This window comes from Rhipicephalus sanguineus, chromosome 6 (genome assembly GCF_013339695.2).
Source record: "Rhipicephalus sanguineus isolate Rsan-2018 chromosome 6, BIME_Rsan_1.4, whole genome shotgun sequence".
Classification (NCBI taxonomy): Eukaryota; Metazoa; Arthropoda; class Arachnida; order Ixodida; family Ixodidae; genus Rhipicephalus; species Rhipicephalus sanguineus.
The window spans coordinates 15,784,392-15,805,681 of record NC_051181.1 but is presented as its reverse complement, the minus strand read 5'-3'; the positions used below and the strand labels follow the sequence as shown (position 1 = coordinate 15,805,681).

At 46.7% G+C, this 21,290-nt stretch overlaps 1 protein-coding gene across 6 annotated transcripts in view; it reads left to right on the top strand.

The window, feature by feature from the left end:
- LOC119397111 (serine/threonine-protein kinase STK11) overlaps positions 1-21,290 on the top strand; it is a 336,048-nt gene that overhangs the window by 300,717 nt on the left and 14,041 nt on the right. For all 6 annotated transcript variants that reach the window (XM_049416704.1, XM_049416705.1, XM_049416701.1 and 3 more), the window contains one exon: positions 12,536-12,744. In XM_049416704.1, coding sequence (XP_049272661.1) covers positions 12,536-12,744 — 209 coding nt within the window. The remainder of the gene's footprint in view (positions 1-12,535; positions 12,745-21,290) is intronic.

Here is a 21,290-nt window from a genome sequence, read left to right as displayed (position 1 = left end):
CGTAACGATGTCAACGGCAACATAGGTATGACCAACAAAAGACGCGGTAAACCGATATGCAGTGCTCATATTTATCCGCTATTATGGAGAATGCGTGCACGTTTCATGAACACGTGTGCATGTGTGGAAGGCGCTCCTGACAGTTCTCACGTAGATGGCGGCAAGCGCAATGTCGTTATTGTGATTGATGTGGGCAACGCAGACCTCATCGATTCCGCAGCTTCTCTGTGTGTTCGGTGTCTCGCGGCCGGTGAAGTGGGATGCAGCCTACGTTGAAGTTGCGCATCGCCGTGTTCTTATATGTGCCCACGCTGCCGCACCTGCAATGAAGCCACTTGCTGTGGACGACACATTGGAAACCCGTGATTGCAGTGGGCTCATCGCTCCAGGTTTCAGAAAGTGCTAACGTGCCATTTTCTGTGAGCAGAGCGTCTTTTCCGAGGTCGTGCACGTGCGCGTGCACAGACTGTACATTGAGAGCGGCGAGCGTGAGGTGTTTGTTGCCCCGAATGAAGATGGTAGCCCGGTCCAAGAATGTCCAGAGGCCTGTTTGCTAGCCGGGTCATGTCGTCGACAGACTGTGTCGATAAAGCCGGCGACATGTGGGAACCTGAACTGACCTTTTGCGTTGGTGAGGTATAGGCCGTCAAGGCTTGTAGCCCTGGAGAGTGCTACGTAGGCAAAGTTCAGTGGATGGCACTTAATGTATCTGAAGACTACCTGGGCGTATGTGGACCTTTGTGACCTATATATAGTTATGGTGCTTGCTTGCGCAAGGGGAAACTGTGCCCTCTTACACGAGATATTTTTCTGGCGTATGACGCGGTTGTGGTGGTTCGCAGTCCCACGGGCACTCATTTCATTTCTATTTAGGGTGTGAGGTTGTGATGTGCTTCGTCCTGGCTGGGACGACAATGTCTACCGTGGACGTTGGAAATTTAAGCCACAGTCGCAAGAGATCTCCTTGTTCATCACGCTCGGCGTACCACATGGGGCCCATCTTTTCATAACCAGGCCGTCGCCTACGTCGATGTTGACCGTGATCATGTACGGCTTGCCGATACTCAGGTAAAATGAGGCCGGCAGGCTTAGCATGTCGCTTGCGTTCATGTTGGCCACCTTGGTCAGGGCATCCCTGTGTACCTGCTCGTTCTTATAGCCAATTATATTGTATGGGATGACGTAACACCTTGCCCGAAGTGTCGAGGCAAAGTGCGTTATAGCGGCCCACGTCCGCATTGCAGTAGTATAGCCGTATGCCGTGCAGTGCACTTAGCGGCGGCTTCTTCGCGTGTCACAAAGCGGCTCTCAGTCAATCTGACTTCATACTCGGTCAGCATGAGGCCATCCCCAGCCTCATAAGAAATGAAGAGAACATTGCGTCATTCTGGCGGACTACGGGGACGAGTGGATGGCAGTCGAGCGTCTTCCAGGGGTCTTCTGTCTTTTGCTCCATCGCTTGCCTTGCGCTATAGTGTGTATGCTAGCCGTTAATGTGTTGATTGAGACTGTGAATTACCTATGGCACATACCCGCATAACATGAACTGTGGTATGCGGGTATGTGCCTGTGGGCAAATGTGGGCGCAGGCTATAGCCAGACGTGCACACAGATCACCCAGAGACAAACAGACGCCACTTTATATACAGATCGACAGACACGAGACTACACTACATGAACACATACTCCCAGGGCGCATTCGCGGCCTTATGCGGGGGTTAGCGTTAAAGTTTGTCCACTCACACCGCACTGTGGTCTGCCTTGGTGCGTCGATCGGTGTGGTCGACCCGGGCGTTCTCAGTCAGGGTGAGGAAGCGGGGCGCGTCGTGCTTCCCCAAGTCAGTACCAGGGCGTAGCCCGGCCTAGCGGACAAACGCCAGGAAGCATCCTGGCACGGCAGTCGACGCCTGGGACCACGCCTGAAGCGACGACGTGAACCCCGTCACGAAGAGCGCCAAGAACAGAACCGAGACAGGTTCTTGGACAGCGCCTCGAACCGCGACAGGCACAGCAGCAGTCAGCCGTCAGAGACTTCGCTGGAGACAGGATCAGGAGACAGGTGGGGAGAAGCCCAGCCAGCTAGGACCCCGCGATTGTGGACGCCGGGACGAGGCCCGGACCAGCAGGGCAGGACCGTGATGCCGGGGCGTGGCCCGATGTCCGATCGCCGATCCGTCCTGCCGTTCGCCGAGCTGTCCCCGTCGCTCGAGAGCTTCTCTCGAGCCCGCGCACGAACACGTGCATAGTCGCGCTTCTTCGCTTCGTCAATATCACCGTCACGGCGATCCCCGCGCACTTCAAATTGAGTGTCGGCCCCGCACACCGATCACAAATATACGTCAACGTCGACGCACACTCAATAGGTCAGTGTTTTTACCACAGTGCCACACGTGACTGAGCTAAACGATTTCTTGACGCACGCGGCAGACAATTTGTGTTATTCATGTCATGACCAGTGAATCGTGTTCGTCATACACTGATCCCCTGCTATGCCAATTGTGGTATATTACAAGTTATGGAGAAGACCAGGAGAGCGGCCAGACGTAGGCGGCTAGATAGATAGATAGATAGATAGATAGATAGATAGATAGATAGATAGATAGATAGATAGATAGATAGATAGATAGATAGATGGATGGATGGATGGATGGATGGATGGATGGATGGATGGATGGATGGATGGATGGATGGACGGACGGACGGACGGACGGACGGACGGACGGACGGACTTATTTATTTATTTATTTATTTATTTATTTATTTATCATAGTACCCACAGCGCCCAAGGGCATTACAGTGGGGGGGGGGGGAAGAATATATTTCGATACAGAATACAGATTCCAACACTTCAACATTACAATAAACACAATTCACTGTAAACTTACATAGTAATACATGTGATATACACAATGCAACTCGGGTTCAAAGTACACTTTTGGCCTTACACAACAGCGCGAGTACACTACTGGAGACCCAGCAGTGAACTTGAAAATGCTTCATGTGAAGTAATTACTGCTACTTCAGGAGACAACTGATTCCACTGGCTTATCGTCCTGGGAAAAAATGACATTTTAAATGCGTCAGTCCGGCAGCTTATTTCTTTTATCTTATTGACATGATCTAGTCGCTTCGAAACGTAATCCGGTTTATGAAAGTATCGCGAGGGGACCAGTCCTGTTTGGTTATGAAATATGTTGTGAAAAAGTTTCAACCTCAGATATTCCCTTCGTTTGTGCAGAAGTTCCCAACCAAGCCTCTCTTTTGCTTTTGAAACACTGAAATTCCTGGTATAATCAGAGCAGACAAACCGAACGGCCATGTTCTGAATTCTTTCTAAATTGGACACGTCACCTGCCTTCCACGGATCCCACACAGCACAAGCGTAATCTAAGATAGATCGAAGGTCCGGCGTGAAGTATACACCAAGATGCTTGTGTTCGCGAACTGACAGCAGCCTAGTTGACTTTACAACATAAAATGAGTCATGGGGGGTCTTTTTTCTAGTGAAACACATATGCACTGTTTTTTTTTGCATTAATAAACATACGCCACTTTTCACACCATTCTAAGACCCTATCGAGGTCGTTTTGAAGAGTAGTGCAATCATGGGAGCTGTGTATAATTCTGTACAAAACACAGTCATCGGCAAATAATTTGATATGTGATGAAATACCGGAACAAATGTCATTTATGTAGATGAGGAACAATAGCGGACCCAAGACTGACCCTTGGGGCACGCCAGAGGACACATCAACTTCCGGGATGTCTTACCATTGATAACGACCTTCTGCCTTCTCAAATTTAAATACTCGTTTATCCAGTTAACAACGGCATCGTTCACATTATACATTTTTAGTTTTTCAATTAATAAAGAGTGGGGTACAACGTCAAAGGCTTTCTTAAAATCTAAGAACAAGCAATCAACAGAGAAACCCTTATCTAAAGCACCGGATAAGTCGTGTGCCAATTCAAGTAATTGTGTTGTACAGGAAAAACGACTACGAAAGCCGTGCTGCTGAGGATTAAGTAAGGAATGCGTGTTCATATGAGTCATAACATTGGTAAATAGAACATGTTCAAGTATTTTGCATGCAACACTTGTAAGTGAAATGGGCCTATAATTTAAAACAGTACTTCGCGGTCCACTCTTGTGGACAGGCACTACATTAGCAAGTCTCCAGTCATCGGGTAATGAAGATTCTTCTAAAGACTTAGTAAAAATGACGCACAAGTATTTAGATAGTTGGCGTGGGCATAAAGAAAGCAATGCAGGTGACAAACCATCGGGCCCAGTGGCTTTAGAGGCATTCATGGATTTGATAATGGTCTCTATTCCATGCTGGTCAATCACAATATCGCTCATTTGTTCCGCCACCGCCTCAGTGGGCCGTACGAAAGAGTCAGACATGTTAACTCGAGGGGTGTACACTGAACTGAAAAATGAGATAAAGCATTCAGCTTTTTCGACATCATTATGGATAGTGCAGCCGTTGCTTTCAAGGGCTGGAATCGATAAGATATCTTTGCTGTTTGTCTTAAAGAATTTCCACAGTTCCTTGGGGCGTTTCTTTATGGGCAGGTGAAATGTATTAAAGAATTTATCTTTAGCTATTTTGAGAGCCGCTTTCATATCTACCGTTTTTTGCTTGAGTTCATCTCTAATACGTAACGAAGGGTTTTTCTTATAAGCAGAGTAAACACGCGCACGCTGCCTGGCCCTACGCTTCACGTCACGTGAATACCATGGTTTACTTCTGCTGCGCCTGGCAGTGAGAACCCATGATGGCACATGCTTTTCGCGCAGTTCCAGCATTTTTCCTTTAAATGTTTGCTACAATTCTTCAACATTCATAAATTCCGCCTGCGTTTCAAATGTGTCGTAGAAAGAGTTTAGAGCGAGGGATATATCACTGACGCGTGCTTTCTCATAGCTGAAAATTCGACGGGCGTTACCAATTGGATTTTTCGCGTATTGCAAGTTCATATCACACAGGACAGCGTCATGGATGGATGGATGGATGGATGGATGGATGGATGGATGGACGGACGGACGGACGGACGGACGGACGGACGGACGGACGGACGGGCGGGCGGGCGGGCGGACGGACGGACGGACGGACAAACGGGCGGGCGGGCGGGCGGGTGGGTGGGTGGGTGGGTGGGTGGGTGGGTGGGTGGGTGGGTGGGTGGGTGGGTGGATGGATGGATGGATGGATGGATGGATGGATGGATGGATGGATGGATGGATGGATGGATGGATGGAAAAAGAAACGCAAAGTGCCTGAGGTTCGCTAAGAAAGACGTCGTATTTAAAACGAAGCAGGCACGCGGCTCGCGACACGAGCAGCCTGTGCGACGCTGTTTTCGTTCTTTATCCGCCGACTAAATGGGTTGTTAGCTAGAGCTTTCTGTCGAGTAAATATTCCTCTTTACTGTGGCTCGTCGTTCTCTCTTCCTTCTCATGCCACAGGCCCTCGCGAATATTGTTATCCAAAAATCTTGACGAACTCATGTCTCATTTATTAATTAATTTTAAGATGATAATGAGACTATATCAAGCGTTGTAACTCAGAAACTACCACATAGAGCTCAAAACCGATTCTAGTTATAATACCAGCATAACAGCTCACATCTGTATACCAAATGTCATCACTTTATGCCTATAAATAGCTAAAAAATAGTTTTCATTGCCACGTCGCCCCTTTGCTTGTATCCACACAACGGACTAAATCCGTCTTTTCCGTGGCGGGCGGTTCATCACGTGACCCCGCGTCAGGGATTTGTGCCATCCGTCCCGCGTCCGCGCACCTCGCGGACGGGAAATGCCAAGCGAATTTCCGCATCCCGATTTTGACGGTCAAACACAGCAGATTTAGACGAGGGTGCCATCATAGGTCTGGCAACAAGCGCAGCTCTTTTTTCGCTCGTTTTGTTTTGTGAATTTAGCCGATAAAGTCACAAGGGTCTGACAATGGGCGTGACCTTTCTTTTTTCTCTCGTTTTGTTGGGGCTTTTGCGCGGGAAGTTCGTCAGTTCGGTCAACCTGCGGGACCGTAACTATGAAGTTATGCGACGACGCCACTTTTTTTCTTCTGCATCTTGTTGAGCGACAAGTTCTTTTTGCCAACAAGATGTTTTTGCAAGAAACAAGTGCCCTTCAACATCTTATTCCGCCAAAACAGCAGCCATTGTGTAATCGTCGTTTTCTTTCAAACTCCATCTTCAACCAGAAACAAACTCTGGACGACAAAGAGAAAAAAGAAACATTAAAAACAAATCCTACGCCCTTCGCTCCATCTAGAGGGCGAAGAAGGAAGCAAACACTACAGCCTCTTAGACTTGCTAGCACTCGAGCTACCGCAGACCTCCGAGGCCGTGTTCTGCCAGTAGAGGCACTCGCTAAGGCTACAGCTCCGAGAAAAACGAGTACTTCACAAATCTACCTAGTAACAAAATTTTCGCATTTTGCAACCTCGTTTTGATTTAAAACCATGTATATTTTCTCGTCATTTAATGACGTGCTTTTATACTGCACATTTCACTTTCACTTTATTTTCTTTAAAGACCTCGAACTGGAGGTATTACGTAAGGGGTGGGGTTTACACATTTTTTTTTACAAAATAGTGGCTACATACATTTATTGAATCACACTAAATTTTAATTTTTCCAAAAATGATGATGAGCAGGTGGTTTCGACGATATGGCAGGGCAGGCCGTTCCAGTCAGCTGATGATCGACAAAAGAAAGATGCAGAATCAAGTCCTAGCGCATCAGTGTGCGCTCCAGCACCCTCCTCGACAGACACATGAAAATGGCAACTTTAGGCGGGACAAACGGAGCTTTGCATGTGTCCTTTAATGCGCAAGGGTACCAGCTGCCTTCAGTCCGCGGAGCAGAACGTACTGTTGACCACCTGTTTTGTACGAAACCGGTAGCGGGTGTGCTCCTCAACGTGTCACGCTATGATGATACCGGCCTGTTGGGATGGGAGAGCAACAACCCGAAGTAGGTCTACGTAGTCTATAATAGCTGGCAGCAGAAATGAAATGATGTGGTTGTTAGTAGAGGCTCGACGCATCTCTAAATTACAAGATAGATGCATCAACGAGCCGTCCATTGCCTTAGTAACATATTTTAGCCGCGAAAGAGCACATACACAAAGCAAATAAATACACAACGACAGGCCGCCCGTCCCGTCGTTGTGCGTTTCTTTGCTTTGTCTATGTGCTCTTTCGCGGCTAAAATATGTCACTAAGCAAGTGCCAACTAGGCCAACAAACAGTCTTGTTAAAAGTCCATTGCCTTGTCCGTGAACGAAATAACGTATGTGAGTGGTAGTGCACCCGCCTAATGTGAAATCTCGGGACATGCGCAGCGTGTTGGTGGCGTGTGTATAAAAGGTCACGCAATTTTCCAAGTAAAATTGTTGTAAGTTTGCGCTTCGTATGTCTAATTGTGCCCCTATTTCGTCCGTGTCTCATTTGCGCAACTTTGTGCATTCTAATGGCAAACAAACGGGCCCGAATCGCTACCTTAGGTCTACGAGCGGCGTTCAGAGTACATCAGAACTGTCAATTGGGCGAGTTGGTGTGCTTCCATCTTGAACGAATTTTAGCGCCACAAAAAACGAGCGCGAGAATAGAAAAGGCAGACTACAGCGCTGAAAATGAGAACTTTAGGCGGGACAAACAGCGCTTTGCATGTGTCCTTTAATGCACAAGAGTACCGGCTGGCTTCAGTCCGCGGAGCAGAACGTACTCTTGTTGGCCACCTGCTGTGTACGAAGCCCGCAGCGGGTTTCGTACACAACAGGTGGCCAACAGAGTACGTTTTCTTTGACCAGTTGGCGGTTCGATGGGGTTTGAACTTGTTGTGCGTAGGCTGGCTTGCCGAGCACATTCCGTGGTTTGATCTGGAGCATAGGCTGTCTTTTTCTGGTTCAGAATGAGTTGTGCACTTCGCAACAACTCATTGTGAACAAGAAAACACAGCCTATGCACCAGGTCCAACAAGGTCTTGTGCCTTGATGTGAAGGCTGCAATTATCGCCCATCTAATGAGTAGCGAAAAAATGGTGACTAGGTGTTGCTGAAAGATATGGGATTTTAACCTTGACGTTAATTAACAAGCGGCAGATGACGCTGATGGAGTTCTTCGCTTGCACTTGAATTCTATGAAATTGTTCTGCTTTAGGTTCAAAGAAATATTCTAGCGCTCATGAATCAGTGTCATCCCTGCATGTACGGGCCGCCATGTTGCATTCCTGAGCGTGGTAAGACTCGACGGCTGCGAGCATTCAGGGTTCTAGCGGCAAGTACAACGTGCATAAACACGGACGTGCACGTATACTATTATGCTTTTTATACGAAAGAACAGCCTTTGTTCTGGGCAGCACTCTCATTTTGCTCTTATCAGGGGCGTAGCGAAGGCGGGGGGGTAGATTGAGACCTCCCCCCCCCGGAAAATTTTGTGCTTGGGTATATATACACGCACACATACATACGCACGCACGAACATACATAAAGTATGGTTGAACACCCCCAGCCCCCCGAGAAAGATTTCTGGCTACGCCCCTGTCTTATAATCGCCATCATGCTCTCATAGTACAATTATGTTTCTTACAAAGTGCAATTTGGCGAGAGTGTTGTAATCTTTTTTGCCCTGCTGGAACATACGAACCGACTTAACGAAACTTGCGATTGAGCGAAGTTTTCGGCTGCAAGTATCACTTTGTTATATCGAGGCTCCACATTAATATGAAACTGTCATGATGACAATCAGAAAGGATAGAGACAAGTTCGACTTGCTTGTACAGAGAGGGAAACCCCTGGCAGTTTGGTTTCTTCTGTGGGCCAGTTTCGTGGCTTTAAAATAGATTCTGGATTGTATGCGTATTCAAGGTCCTAGACAAGCTTGATCCGCATGGAGGTGTTTAGGATATTCAGCAAGCTAGTCTTCGTTGTTCGGATATTTTCCCGTTTTCGGCCTGTGGAAAGGTTTCCTCATCGGCATGCGTCTCTTTCCCTAGTTTTCCCTTCTAATAGTCGCAGGCCTCGAGCACTCAAAAACAATACGATGCAAATACGTTCAGCGTTCAAAATAACCTTCCCTTGACGCGAGTATTCATAATGAAAGTGGTACATCACCAATTGCATTTCATCGACAACACACAGGTTGCAGACAGGCAAGAAACTAACTTACAAGAACTCGCAAAAAATGTGCTTTGTCGCCATTTTATGCTGATGATGACACGTACCTCACCCTTCTGATGTTCTGAGGGTGTTGCAAACGTGGTTTCGGCTTTATTTTCCTACTAGATACTGACGCGCAGGCAACTTGTGGACTCGTTTTATTGGAAAGAAGGTGGTGGTTAGATTCGTTACTGCTTCTTTTGAGATAAGAATAACTATTTTCTCGCACCTCCTCCAAATAAATCCTCGGCTGTCATTTTGAAATATTTAATCTACCGTCCTTGGAGCAGTGCAGATTCATGTCACGTGCTTCTTCGGGCAGTCTGTACGCATTTCTTGGTCAGCACTCATCATCACTGCCTATATTCTCAGTTTTTCGGTTATACGAAGCTTTTGCGTGGTCCCGTCAAATTCACATAATCGAGGTTCCACTGTATTTGCTTGGAACGAGAACATTAGCAGAAGTGTAGTGTTTTCCGATCATTGGCTTGTGACTGATCAATTTCATACGGTTCTCACACCACATATGCAAACTGCATCCGCGCAGTTTCACATGTACAAGAAGAATAAAGCAGTTGCTAGTCAGCACTAGTGCGTGTGCCATCTCTTCTTTGTGATCTGTTTTTGGTGTGCGCTGAAGCTTTCACCTTAAAGTTATGTACCAACTAGCAGGGTTGGCAGCTCAAAAAGACAATAAATGGCCAAAACAATTGAAAAACTAGCCAAAAAGCAGGTAAGTTGAGTGGAGGGCCGTAAACGTGGCCAAAAGTAGCCATGAGTGTGTGAAAACAACTGTACCATTTTTATGTATATGACAAAAGCTTTTCGTTGGAGCTGTAACTAATTACAGAATGAATACTTTAATAAAATCAGGATTCCTCAGATTCAAGCATGGATTGATGACCTTAGCAATAATTTTTTGCAGGATGACGAAGTTTCTTGAGCTGTTGCAAAAATGACACTCTCTTCGCGCGTATTGCGTGGCATTTTCTGTAGAGGACCAGAAGTAACAGCCTTGTGGCGACAATAAAAATGAGTATGAAATGAATGTGCTCAATATCACAGTTGGTGTGATTAAAGCATAAATTGTAGTCACTTTTGCAATGATTTCGGGCGCAGTTACTAAGTGCAAGGACGAAATTTCCAAAGCTCTCCACTACGGCGTCCCTCATGATCAGATCATTGCTTTGGTGCCTAAAACGCCAAATATTATTAGATGCGAAGTATCTTAAGGTCGAGCTCAATCCGGCGGTGGTGGTGGTGGTGGTGTGCGGCGTGACCACCCTTACTGCGCATGCACATACCCTCTCCACACACCTCCTGTCCACTCACCCTTTCCCTCTCCCCTTTCCCTCTCCACATTCCCTCTCCCCTCCCCCTCTCCCCTCCCCCTTTCCATTCTTCCTCTGAAACGCGGGCTAGACATGCCGAAATTTTCTCCTGCGCAACGCCGCGATGAGCTCGAGCGCATGCGCGTCCCCTCCCCTTCTCTCTCCTCTCCTACGCTGCCCCCCTCTCGCCCGCCTGTCGACCGCGTTCCCCGCTCGCCCTGTGAGAATTAACGGCCAGGCTAGATGGAAGATACGACGCGCGTAGCGTCCCTCTTCGCGTTCCACGACGCGAGGTCGGTAGCATGCCCAACGAACGCCAACGGAACGCGATCGTGCAAGTGCTCCGGCTTCGCATCGCCTCATTGTCCCCTTTAGCGGGAGATGGTGTAATTTTTACTGAAGTCCAGCAGTCAGAGTCCCAGAATAGCAATGCTTTTGTAATGACACGAGCAGTTGGACGGATTTCTAATGTCGATGAGCTCAGGGGTCGGAGACACAAAAACGTGCTTGTCAAATCAGACGGCGTCAATAAGTACATCCCTTACGGTACGTCTGTCGTGCACTCGATCCCACATTCATGTGACCGTGGGTATGTTGGGCATCAATGTGCGCTGCGTGAGCACAATAATTCTCTTAAAGGCCAAGGTAGCTCGCACTTGTCGCTATACACTGTCGTGATTGTGGATGTGTTTCTTTGGCAACACCACCATTTTGCACCTCACAGGGGGCGGGAAACTGTGGAGGCTGCACAGTTCAATTTGATGCATGCGTCGCTGTGGTCACGATTGCTTTACTTCACAAAGAGCTCGATTATCTGAGCATGCGAACATATTTATAGCTTTGCTGTTTTTTGTAACTTGTTTTTCTAACTGGACCCTAATGTCCACGTGGTATGCAGCCCTATTATTTCAGCATGGTTATGCGCCATAAATGTTTTAGTTGGCGGTGAGCGCTGTTGCTCTTCTCTCGCTTTTTCACGCTCTTTAGTACTGTGCATCCATACCAACTAGCCCAGCTTACCACTGTTTTGAGCCTTTGATTTCGTGTAATGCATGTGCCAGATTCTATTTTAGGAGCTGGAAACATGCCTTTGCCGCTGTGTTTTCACGCCGCATACTCGAATGCCAGCGGCTGCGACGTTACCAGATATCCCCTTCATCGACGGTGTTTACACATCAACTTAAAACGCAGTGTGCACATTTGTACAGGCTTCCTGAGTGGACTGCTAGTGGTCATGTAACTTCATTGTGCTGCGTATTGCTGCAGAGGATCAATTGGCTGGAGACACTATCATGTTTGACAATAGCTCGACGTGCCGTGTTCCAGGACCAACGTCAAGATTGTTATTTTTCTTTGCTCAAAACTAATGCAATCAAAAACATACTGGGCATGCATTTTGAGCCTAATATTTAATTCTTCTTATGCAAGAATTGAAGCTGACTGAATGCAGAATAATGAGATATCTAACTGCATACTAATTAACGTGAATTACTGAAAGTTGCATAAAACGACGTATTGCCTCCTTTTATTTTTAGGGATGTAATATCAAGTGCCTTGTAAGTATGTTGCGTGAGCTTGACACATTTTTAGACAGTCCGTCATAATTCGTGCCCGAGTGGTGTATTGATAATTTGGTACAAATCGAGGGTACAAGAAAGCCAGAAAGTAGCTAACTAGCCAGGACGTTGCTTTCTTGTGCCACCAGTTTAAGAAATATAGCCAAATTGGTGCAAAGTAGCCAAATCTGGCAACCATGCGAACTAGGCCCAACAGAAGTTTTATTGCATCCATAGCGATATGTGGCGAGTGGGAAGACATTTCGTGTTTGTGTGTCTTGGGATTCCAGCTGCAGGGTTTGGTTTATGTGTTATGCTGTCACTTGCCTGCAAGCTCTTCACAGAGGAGATGACAGGTTTGAACTTGTTATGCGTACAGGCAGGGAGTCTTATTAGGCTCTTGTAACAAAGGATTGAGCACAAATATTTATGTTTGTCTCAATGTCTGCGTCGTGCAGCTGGGTGCGCCGCAAGCCACCCCGTCTTCTCGAGTATGTCAGCGTTCCCGACCGGAGCAACGGCAGCAACCCTCTGCGGTCCATGACGGTGATCCCGTACCTGCCTTTGCTTCATGGACGGACGCTGGGCGCTGAGGGCGGAGCTGGCAGCCAGGGTGAAGAGGACGATGATGACTCGCAGGAGTACTACACCGAGCACGACCTCCAGGGTACTATGAAAACAGCGCACCTTTTTCGTCTCCGGTCGCAAAAATCTGAGCACTTGCTACATTCCTGCAAAATGAAAGTGTGAATTTTGTCTTTGTGAACATGAATTATGCATATGGGCGTCTATTTTCTCTTTGTGCATTGCACGTAGTATCTGAAATACACTGAGATTGGCTTCGAAACCAGCTTCACAGTGTTCTGGAGCTTTTAAATTATGGCCTGACAAAACCGCAGTGTTGCAAGCCACCTAGCACATTGATCGTGAATCTCCTGGGCATGCCTATAGCCTTTTGCCTAACCTTTATGTATATATATATATATCAGCCGCCAACTGCTTCGCCCTTAGATTGGACTGAATTCAACTTCGGCCCCAACTGAACTCCTTCGCAGAAATCCGAGATCCAAGCGCTTCTACAAAAATTCCGTGACTGTGTGGCCATGTCACCAAATGAACTCGGCCACACTCCTTTACTGCATGACAGAATGGACACCGGCTCTCAAGTTCCTGTTCGGCATCACCCACGTTGAGTCTCTACCTCCGAACGTGCAGAAATCGCTAGACAAGTGGATGACATACTTAAGCGTGGTATCATACCGCGCTCGTGTAGTCCTTCGTCGTCCCTCGTAGTCCTCGTCAGAAGGAAAGAGGGCACCATCCGTTTCTGTGTTGACTATGGACGGCTAAACAGTGTCGCCAAACCTAACGCGTATCCGCTGCCTCGTCTTGATGATGCACTTGACCGCCTGCATGGTGCCTGATTTTTCAAAACGCTGGATCTTTTTTCCGGCTATTGGCAGGTGGAACTGGACCCAAATGACGCTGAGAGGACCGCCTTTATAACTCCGGACGGCCTATACTAGTTTAACCGCCTGCCATTTGGCCTATCTAACGCTCCTGCTACATTTCAGTGATTAATGGACCTGGTTCTTGGACCTGGGTCATTCCACGCCAAACGTCCCAGACATTGCGCTCGACCCTCTCCAAATGTACTGTAAAAAATTGTGGACGTTCATATCAGTGCACTATTTGCCCTCGGAAAGTATTTTTTCGAAAAAAAAAATTTCTTGTCTGTTACAGTGATTTGAATTTTGCGTGGGCGCTGCATACTTCCGTTGCTCCAAGGAACAGTGGCGGCGCAGTGAAGCGGACTTACGGGCCCGCGCCCAGGCACGCCGCGAACGCTCAACTTAAATTTTTGTTTCTCGCCAAAAACAAAAAAACACTCCGATTAAACTTTCACAAATTAAACTCCTTTGTTTACTCTTCTCAACGAGACCAAGCGTGCATTTTTACTTGGACTGCATCACCACTCTACATGTGCCTGAACGTGGAGCATTTCACACATTTTTCAATGTTTGCGCCCCTTCCACTTCGAAGCTACTCGGTCATAGACTTCAATACTTTTTTGACACGCTTACTGCCAACTATCCATCCATGTGATATAGTCCTATTTTGTCTGTAATATTCGTAGAAGTTTTAAAAAATAATCAAAATGGGCGCAGAATTGCAGCATTGCTTCACCACAAAGCACATCGTGAGCCAAAGTAGTGGTCGTCAATGGGCAATAATAAGATAGTGCCATTCCTTTTCAAGTATACAGCAGATATTTAGGGCGTTCCGTACAGTATTGTATTTTTTAGAGTATTTTTTCGCAACCTAAGTTTCACCCACTACGGCAAAATTCAAATCACTGTAACAGACAAGAAAAATTTTTTTCCAGAAAATGCTTTCCGAGGGCAAATAGCGCACTGATATGAACGTCCACAATTTTTTATAATACAATTGGAGAGTGTCGAGCGCATTGTCTGGGACGTTTGGCGTGGAATGACCCACATCTCAAGTGGTCGATGGCATTGGTTTATTTAGACGATATCATTGTTTATGCTCCTACGTTTCCTGAGCAACTCAGGCGTTTGGAAATATGCCTGTGTGCTCTCCGATACGCTCACCTTTTCGTTAAGCCTTCCAAGTGCTTCTTCGGTTTCTCTGAAGTGACTGACTTGGGACACGTAGTTAGTGTTCAAGGCATCAGCCCTGACCCTATGAAGCTCGAGGCCATTGCCTCCAACCACGGCTAAGCAGCTTAGAAGTTTTTTGGCGTTTGTTTCATATTCCCGACGCTTTGTCCCTGACTTCGCTTCTCGCGCGGAACCTCTCAACAAGCTACTAAAGACATTTGCTGGAAATGGGGTCCTAACCAAAAAGTTGCATTCCGCGACATCAAGGGCAGACCGACACTCGCGCACTACGACAAGAACGCACGAGCTAGGCTTCACACTGACGCTAGCGGCCTTGGCCTCGAAGCTGTTCTCTTGCAACTCAACGAGGACAGGCAGGAGAGGCCGGTCGCTTATGCTAGTCGCCGGCTCAGTGAACCGGAGAGCCGATACGACGCCTCCGAACTTGTTTGTTTGGCCGTACGTTTATGGAAATGCCTTCATGGTTGTTACTGACAATGTCGCCCTTCGCTGGCATCGAACCAATAAAGGCCTCAACGCTAAGTTTTGCCAGGTGGACTCTCAAGCTGCAAGATTACACCTTTTCCGTTGTTCATCGCAGCGGCGATCGCCATCAAGACGCCGACTACTCTTTTCGCCACGCGACAGCTCTCAACGACACCTCACAAGTCCTGGCAGTGCTTGATTTACGCACCGCACAGCTACAAGACGCAGAAGTCGTCGATATAAGCTGGCGCCTATTCTGGGAAGTACGCACGCCCAAGCGTCGTAGTGAAAGTCTTGCGGCGTCGTAAGTCATCCGAGATGGTATCCTTTGCCACAGAAATTATCGGGATGGGTCGTGCGTGCCTGTCGTGCCGGTAGCCATGCGACAATCTGTGCTATTTATGTGCCATGACGCTCCCTCTGCCGGTGTCCTCGGGCTTCACAAGACGCTGGCACGCATCAAAGAGAGGTTTTGGTGGCGGCGCATGCGCTGACGTCTCCCGCTACGTTTTGTCGTGCATGGTCTGTCAAGCACAAAAGGCCACCACAAATGCGCCACTGGTCCCCATGCAACCTATTCCTTCTCCGGAAACGCCTTTTGAGATAGTGGGACTTGACCACATGGGACCGTTGCCACGCACATCGCACGGCAACAAGTTTCTCATCGTTGCCACGGACTACCCTACCAAGTGGACCGAAGTCAGGGCCGTCCCTGACTCTTCGACGCAGCACGTCCTCACGTTCATGAACGATTACGTCGTTTTTCGACGCGGCGTACCACGCTAGCTCATCACCGACCGCGGCACGGCTTTCACGTCGCGCGCATCCAGGAACCTATTGAGTGGCCACGGAATTCGACATGCAGCGGCCACTCCTCAGCACCCACAGACAAACGGTCTAGCGTAGAAATCGTGCCATCAAGGACATACTGTCGGCATACGCGAGTCCTAGTCATAGCAACTGGGACTGATTCGTCGCCGCAGCTGTCTTCGCCCTCACTACGGTGCAGCAGGAAATCACACGTGAATCGCCGTTCAAGCTTGTCTATGGAAGGACGCCAATGCTTCTGCAAGAGTTCCTTGGGTTTCGACACAACGGTGCACCACCGTCCGGATGGCACCAGTACTTCGGGGCTCCTTCGAAAGGCTCGCTTTAGAGTGCACCTGGCCATAGCGAATCACGAGGCGAGACTCCGCTCACCTCCCCAAGAGAACCATTCGTTCTTGGCTTTTTATCGCACGAGGGCGGACTGAGTACACACAAACACAGAGCGCAGACTAACAATTGTTTTATTTCAAGACATTTTCCTCATATATATAGCCAAATAAAAGCATCGCAAAAACCCGAAGCAAGATAAAATATTCTAATGGGCATGTGCATGACAAGAGTTAGTTTCTTCCTATGAAGTTGATTTCTTTTGAAGAAAGATTAATGGATGGTGCGCTGATACATTTGTCGGCATGTGCCTGTGTCATCATGTAAGATTCGGTTATAACTCGTTCCATTTTATCGTGTACCTGCGACAAGATTCTGTTTTTCTCGAAAAGCGGCTCACATTTACACTGCGAAACATGTGTTGCTAATCATTCTAAAAACACAGGGCGTGCAAACAAGGACACAAGAAAGAAGTCAGGACACCACAAACGCCGACTAACCTTAGAAAACCATGAAAAAGTTCTAGCACGGACCAAGCAAATAGCAATTAAAGAAGCCAAAGAGGCAGGATTGTTCAGATAAGTAGGAGAACAAGGAAAAGGGCTCAGAGTACTAGAAATGAAGCTTAGAATAACAGAGAGCTGAGCTAGTTGGTAAGTATTCAGGGCGTGCAAAAAAGGACACAAGAAAGAAGTCAGGACACCACAAACGCCGACTAACCTTAGAAAACCATGAAAAAGTTCTAGCACGGACCAAGCAAATAGCAATTAAAGAAGCCAAAGAGGCAGGATTGTTCAGATAAGTAGGAGAACAAGGAAAAGGGCTCAGAGTACTAGAAATGAAGCTTAGAATAACAGAGAGCTGAGCTAGTTGGTAAGTATTCATTCTAAAAACACAGGGCGTGCAAACAAGGACACAAGAAAGAAGTCAGGACACCACAAACGCCGACTAACCTTAGAAAACCATGAAAAAGTTCTAGCACGGACCAAGCAAATAGCAATTAAAGAAGCCAAAGAGGCAGGATTGTTCAGATAAGTAGGAGAACAAGGAAAAGGGCTCAGAGTACTAGAAATGAAGCTTAGAATAACAGAGAGCTGAGCTAGTTGGTAAGTATTCATTCTAAAAACACAGGGCGTGCAAACAAGGACACAAGAAAGAAGTCAGGACACCACAAACGCCGACTAACCTTAGAAAACCATGAAAAAGTTCTAGCACGGACCAAGCAAATAGCAATTAAAGAAGCCAAAGAGGCAGGATTGTTCAGATAAGTAGGAGAACAAGGAAAAGGGCTCAGAGTACTAGAAATGAAGCTTAGAATAACAGAGAGCTGAGCTAGTTGGTAAGTATTCATTCTAAAAACACAGGGCGTGCAAACAAGGACACAAGAAAGAAGTCAGGACACCACAAACGCCGACTAACCTTAGAAAACCATGAAAAAGTTCTAGCACGGAACAAGCAAATAGCAATTAAAGAAGCCAAAGAGGCAGGATTGTTCAGATAAGTAGGAGAACAAGGAAAAGGGCTCAGAGTACTAGAAATGAAGCTTAGAATAACAGAGAGCTGAGCTAGTTGGTAAGTATTCATTCTAAAAACACAGGGCGTGCAAACAAGGACACAAGAAAGAAGTCAGGACACCACAAACGCCGACTAACCTTAGAAAACCATGAAAAAGTTCTAGCACGGACCAAGCAAATAGCAATTAAAGAAGCCAAAGAGGCAGGATTGTTCAGATAAGTAGGAGAACAAGGAAAAGGGCTCAGAGTACTAGAAATGAAGCTTAGAATAACAGAGAGCTGAGCTAGTTGGTAAGTATTCATTCTAAAAACACAGGGCGTGCAAACAAGGACACAAGAAAGAAGTCAGGACACCACAAACGCCGACTAACCTTAGAAAACCATGAAAAAGTTCTAGCACGGAACAAGCAAATAGCAATTAAAGAAGCCAAAGAGGCAGGATTGTTCAGATAAGTAGGAGAACAAGGAAAAGGGCTCAGAGTACTAGAAATGAAGCTTAGAATAACAGAGAGCTGAGCTAGTTGGTAAGTATTCATTCTAAAAACACAGGGCGTGCAAACAAGGACACAAGAAAGAAGTCAGGACACCACAAACGCCGACTAACCTTAGAAAACCATGAAAAAGTTCTAGCACGGACCAAGCAAATAGCAATTAAAGAAGCCAAAGAGGCAGGATTGTTCAGATAAGTAGGAGAACAAGGAAAAGGGCTCAGAGTACTAGAAATGAAGCTTAGAATAACAGAGAGCTGAGCTAGTTGGTAAGTATTCATTCTAAAAACACAGGGCGTGCAAACAAGGACACAAGAAAGAAGTCAGGACACCACAAACGCCGACTAACCTTAGAAAACCATGAAAAAGTTCTAGCACGGAACAAGCAAATAGCAATTAAAGAAGCCAAAGAGGCAGGATTGTTCAGATAAGTAGGAGAACAAGGAAAAGGGCTCAGTACTAGAAATGAAGCTTAGAATAACAGAGAGCTGAGCTAGTTGGTAAGTATTCATTCTAAAAACACAGGGCGTGCAAACAAGGACACAAGAAAGAACACCACAAACGCCGACTAACCTTTTAGAATGAATACTTAACAACTAGCTCAGCTCTCTGTTATTCTATGTGTTGCTAAATTTCCCGGATGCCTAATGAGTTGACAGTTATTTCGATGCTCTCTTAATCTTGTATTTAAACATCTTTCCGTCTGTCCGACGTATCTCCTACCGCATGTCAAGGGAATGTTTTTTCTAACGTGGTTTATACCGCAATTGTTACTCTGGCTTCTTCCCTTGCAACAGTTAACCCTTCGACACATTCCTATTAGTTTTTCCGGAGCCGGGAAAACCTGTTCGACATTCTGTGCATTTGCTTACGTGAGACTGTGCATTTTGCTTATGTGAGACTGTGTGGATATGTGGCATAACTATTGGTCTTGCTTTTTCGGTAGTGGATTCGTCACTTTTACCATTCTTTTTTCCGTTAATTGTCTTTAACAGCTTTTTAGCCACCGATGCAATCACACAATCAGGAAATTCACTGCACTTGAGCCTTTCCACCTCTGTGTTTGTGTGTGCTCAGTCCGTCCTCGTACGATAAAAAGCGCCAATTTCCAAGATGCAACACGAACTCTGCTCTTATAACCATTACTTATTCCAAGCACCCAGCGTGTTCCGCAGCGTTGCAAGAAGTTTCTGCCCCGGTTTGCCAGTCTATTTTGGGTGGCCTTAGGCCCTGTTATCTTCCGCCTGGAAGTTATTCCAGAACTAGGCACCCAATGCCGAAACCGTGTTCTTGCCGCCCATGCATGCCAGTTGAAAGTCTATGTCCCACGTCATTTCTGTAGTGACTCCTATTTCTCTTCTAGCCCTGACTCTAGGGGAGAGGGGGTGGCTAATGTAGTGGAGGAAGTTGCGTGCATGGAACAGAGCGACGAAGTGACTGGCGCGTGAAGGGGACGAAGAGGATGGACCTGTGCTATACTGCCTGAGTTCTTCTGGGGACGTGCTCTTCCACTTTACGTTATATATATATATATATATATATATATATATATATATATATATATATATATATATATATATATATATATATATATATATATATATATATATATATATATATATACTTGAGCTTCTGTGTGCCTTTGTTATGGAATAGAGGCAGGTAGCGGACATTATATATCAGCGAGACTGGTCAATGCGCATGAGCGGACAAGGGATCAAGCTGTCTGATCATGATGACACCTAGCAGCTTATTGCAGGAACTGCGCATGCGACGCATATCTCGAGCAAGTCTCCGTTGTAGCAAAAGGAGGCAACAAATTCAAGCGGGAGATAAAATAAGCCATAGACACCGAGAAGGAAGACAGCAGGTGCAGCGTCAGTGGTTCTGACAAGAACTTTCGTGTACATCTGGCATGTAAAAGACCAGTTCGTGGAAACGACACTAAGTGGTAATCACTGCTAGATATATGTTAGTGACTGTGCTTGTTTGGTTATTTATTTAGCCGCTCGCAGAGAAATAAAATTCCAGTACAGCGACGTCCTTGTCTGTCTTCCAGGGATGCAGCAGCTGCGCCAATTTGATACAATTGCTTAATTTTGCGCCAAGCTGAGCCACAACCGTGCAATTTGTTAAAATCGCGCCACGCTGAGCCAAAATTCCCGACCAGCTTAAAAGTTTCTCAGTTGCGCAAACTTGAGCGAGAAATAGAGACCGCGTTGGTCATCCGCAGCGTGGGCGTCGTCATCCAATACAGACGCACAGACCCTAACGCTAACCCCCCGCGAAAGAAAAGAAAGAAGGCAGTTTCACCGGAAGGACGAAGCAATGCTTGCGATAGCAACAAATTGTAATGCTATACGAAGTGAGGCTGGCAGAAAACTCTGTTGTATCCGATCTCGCGTAACTCTAGAAAACGTAAGTGTAAGAGAATACGTCGTTTCCAGAAAAAAGAAACGCCAGGCCTGCGCTGAAACCGCAGCACAGTCAGAGCGAAAGCTGGAAGTGCGGCGTTTCTAGAGCCCGTTGTAAGCTCTCTTTGGGCTACAATACAAGTACATTAGAAAGGTACCCACTACGCCATAAATCACAAATTTTGTGAAGTTGGGAAGCACCTACTAAGCCATTATTCGTCATTCTGCGGAGAAGCGAGGCACTAGCTACACGAAAGGCATTATGTGCACTTTGTTGACGCGACGACTGACGACGATGAAGAATTATGGCTCAGCACTTTGTAATGGGTTGGAAGCTTTAAACGGCCCACCAGTTATGTAATTTGCATTGGGTGATGCCCGGTCACTATTTCCCTCTCCCGTCATGCTGTATAACATACGTTGACGTGGGAGAGAGACGGGGGGAGGCGAAGAACTCTACTGAGACCCCGAAGAAGTGGATCATGCGCTTATGGGCTTCCTTGGCATCCAATACAAGTGCACTTGCGAGGAA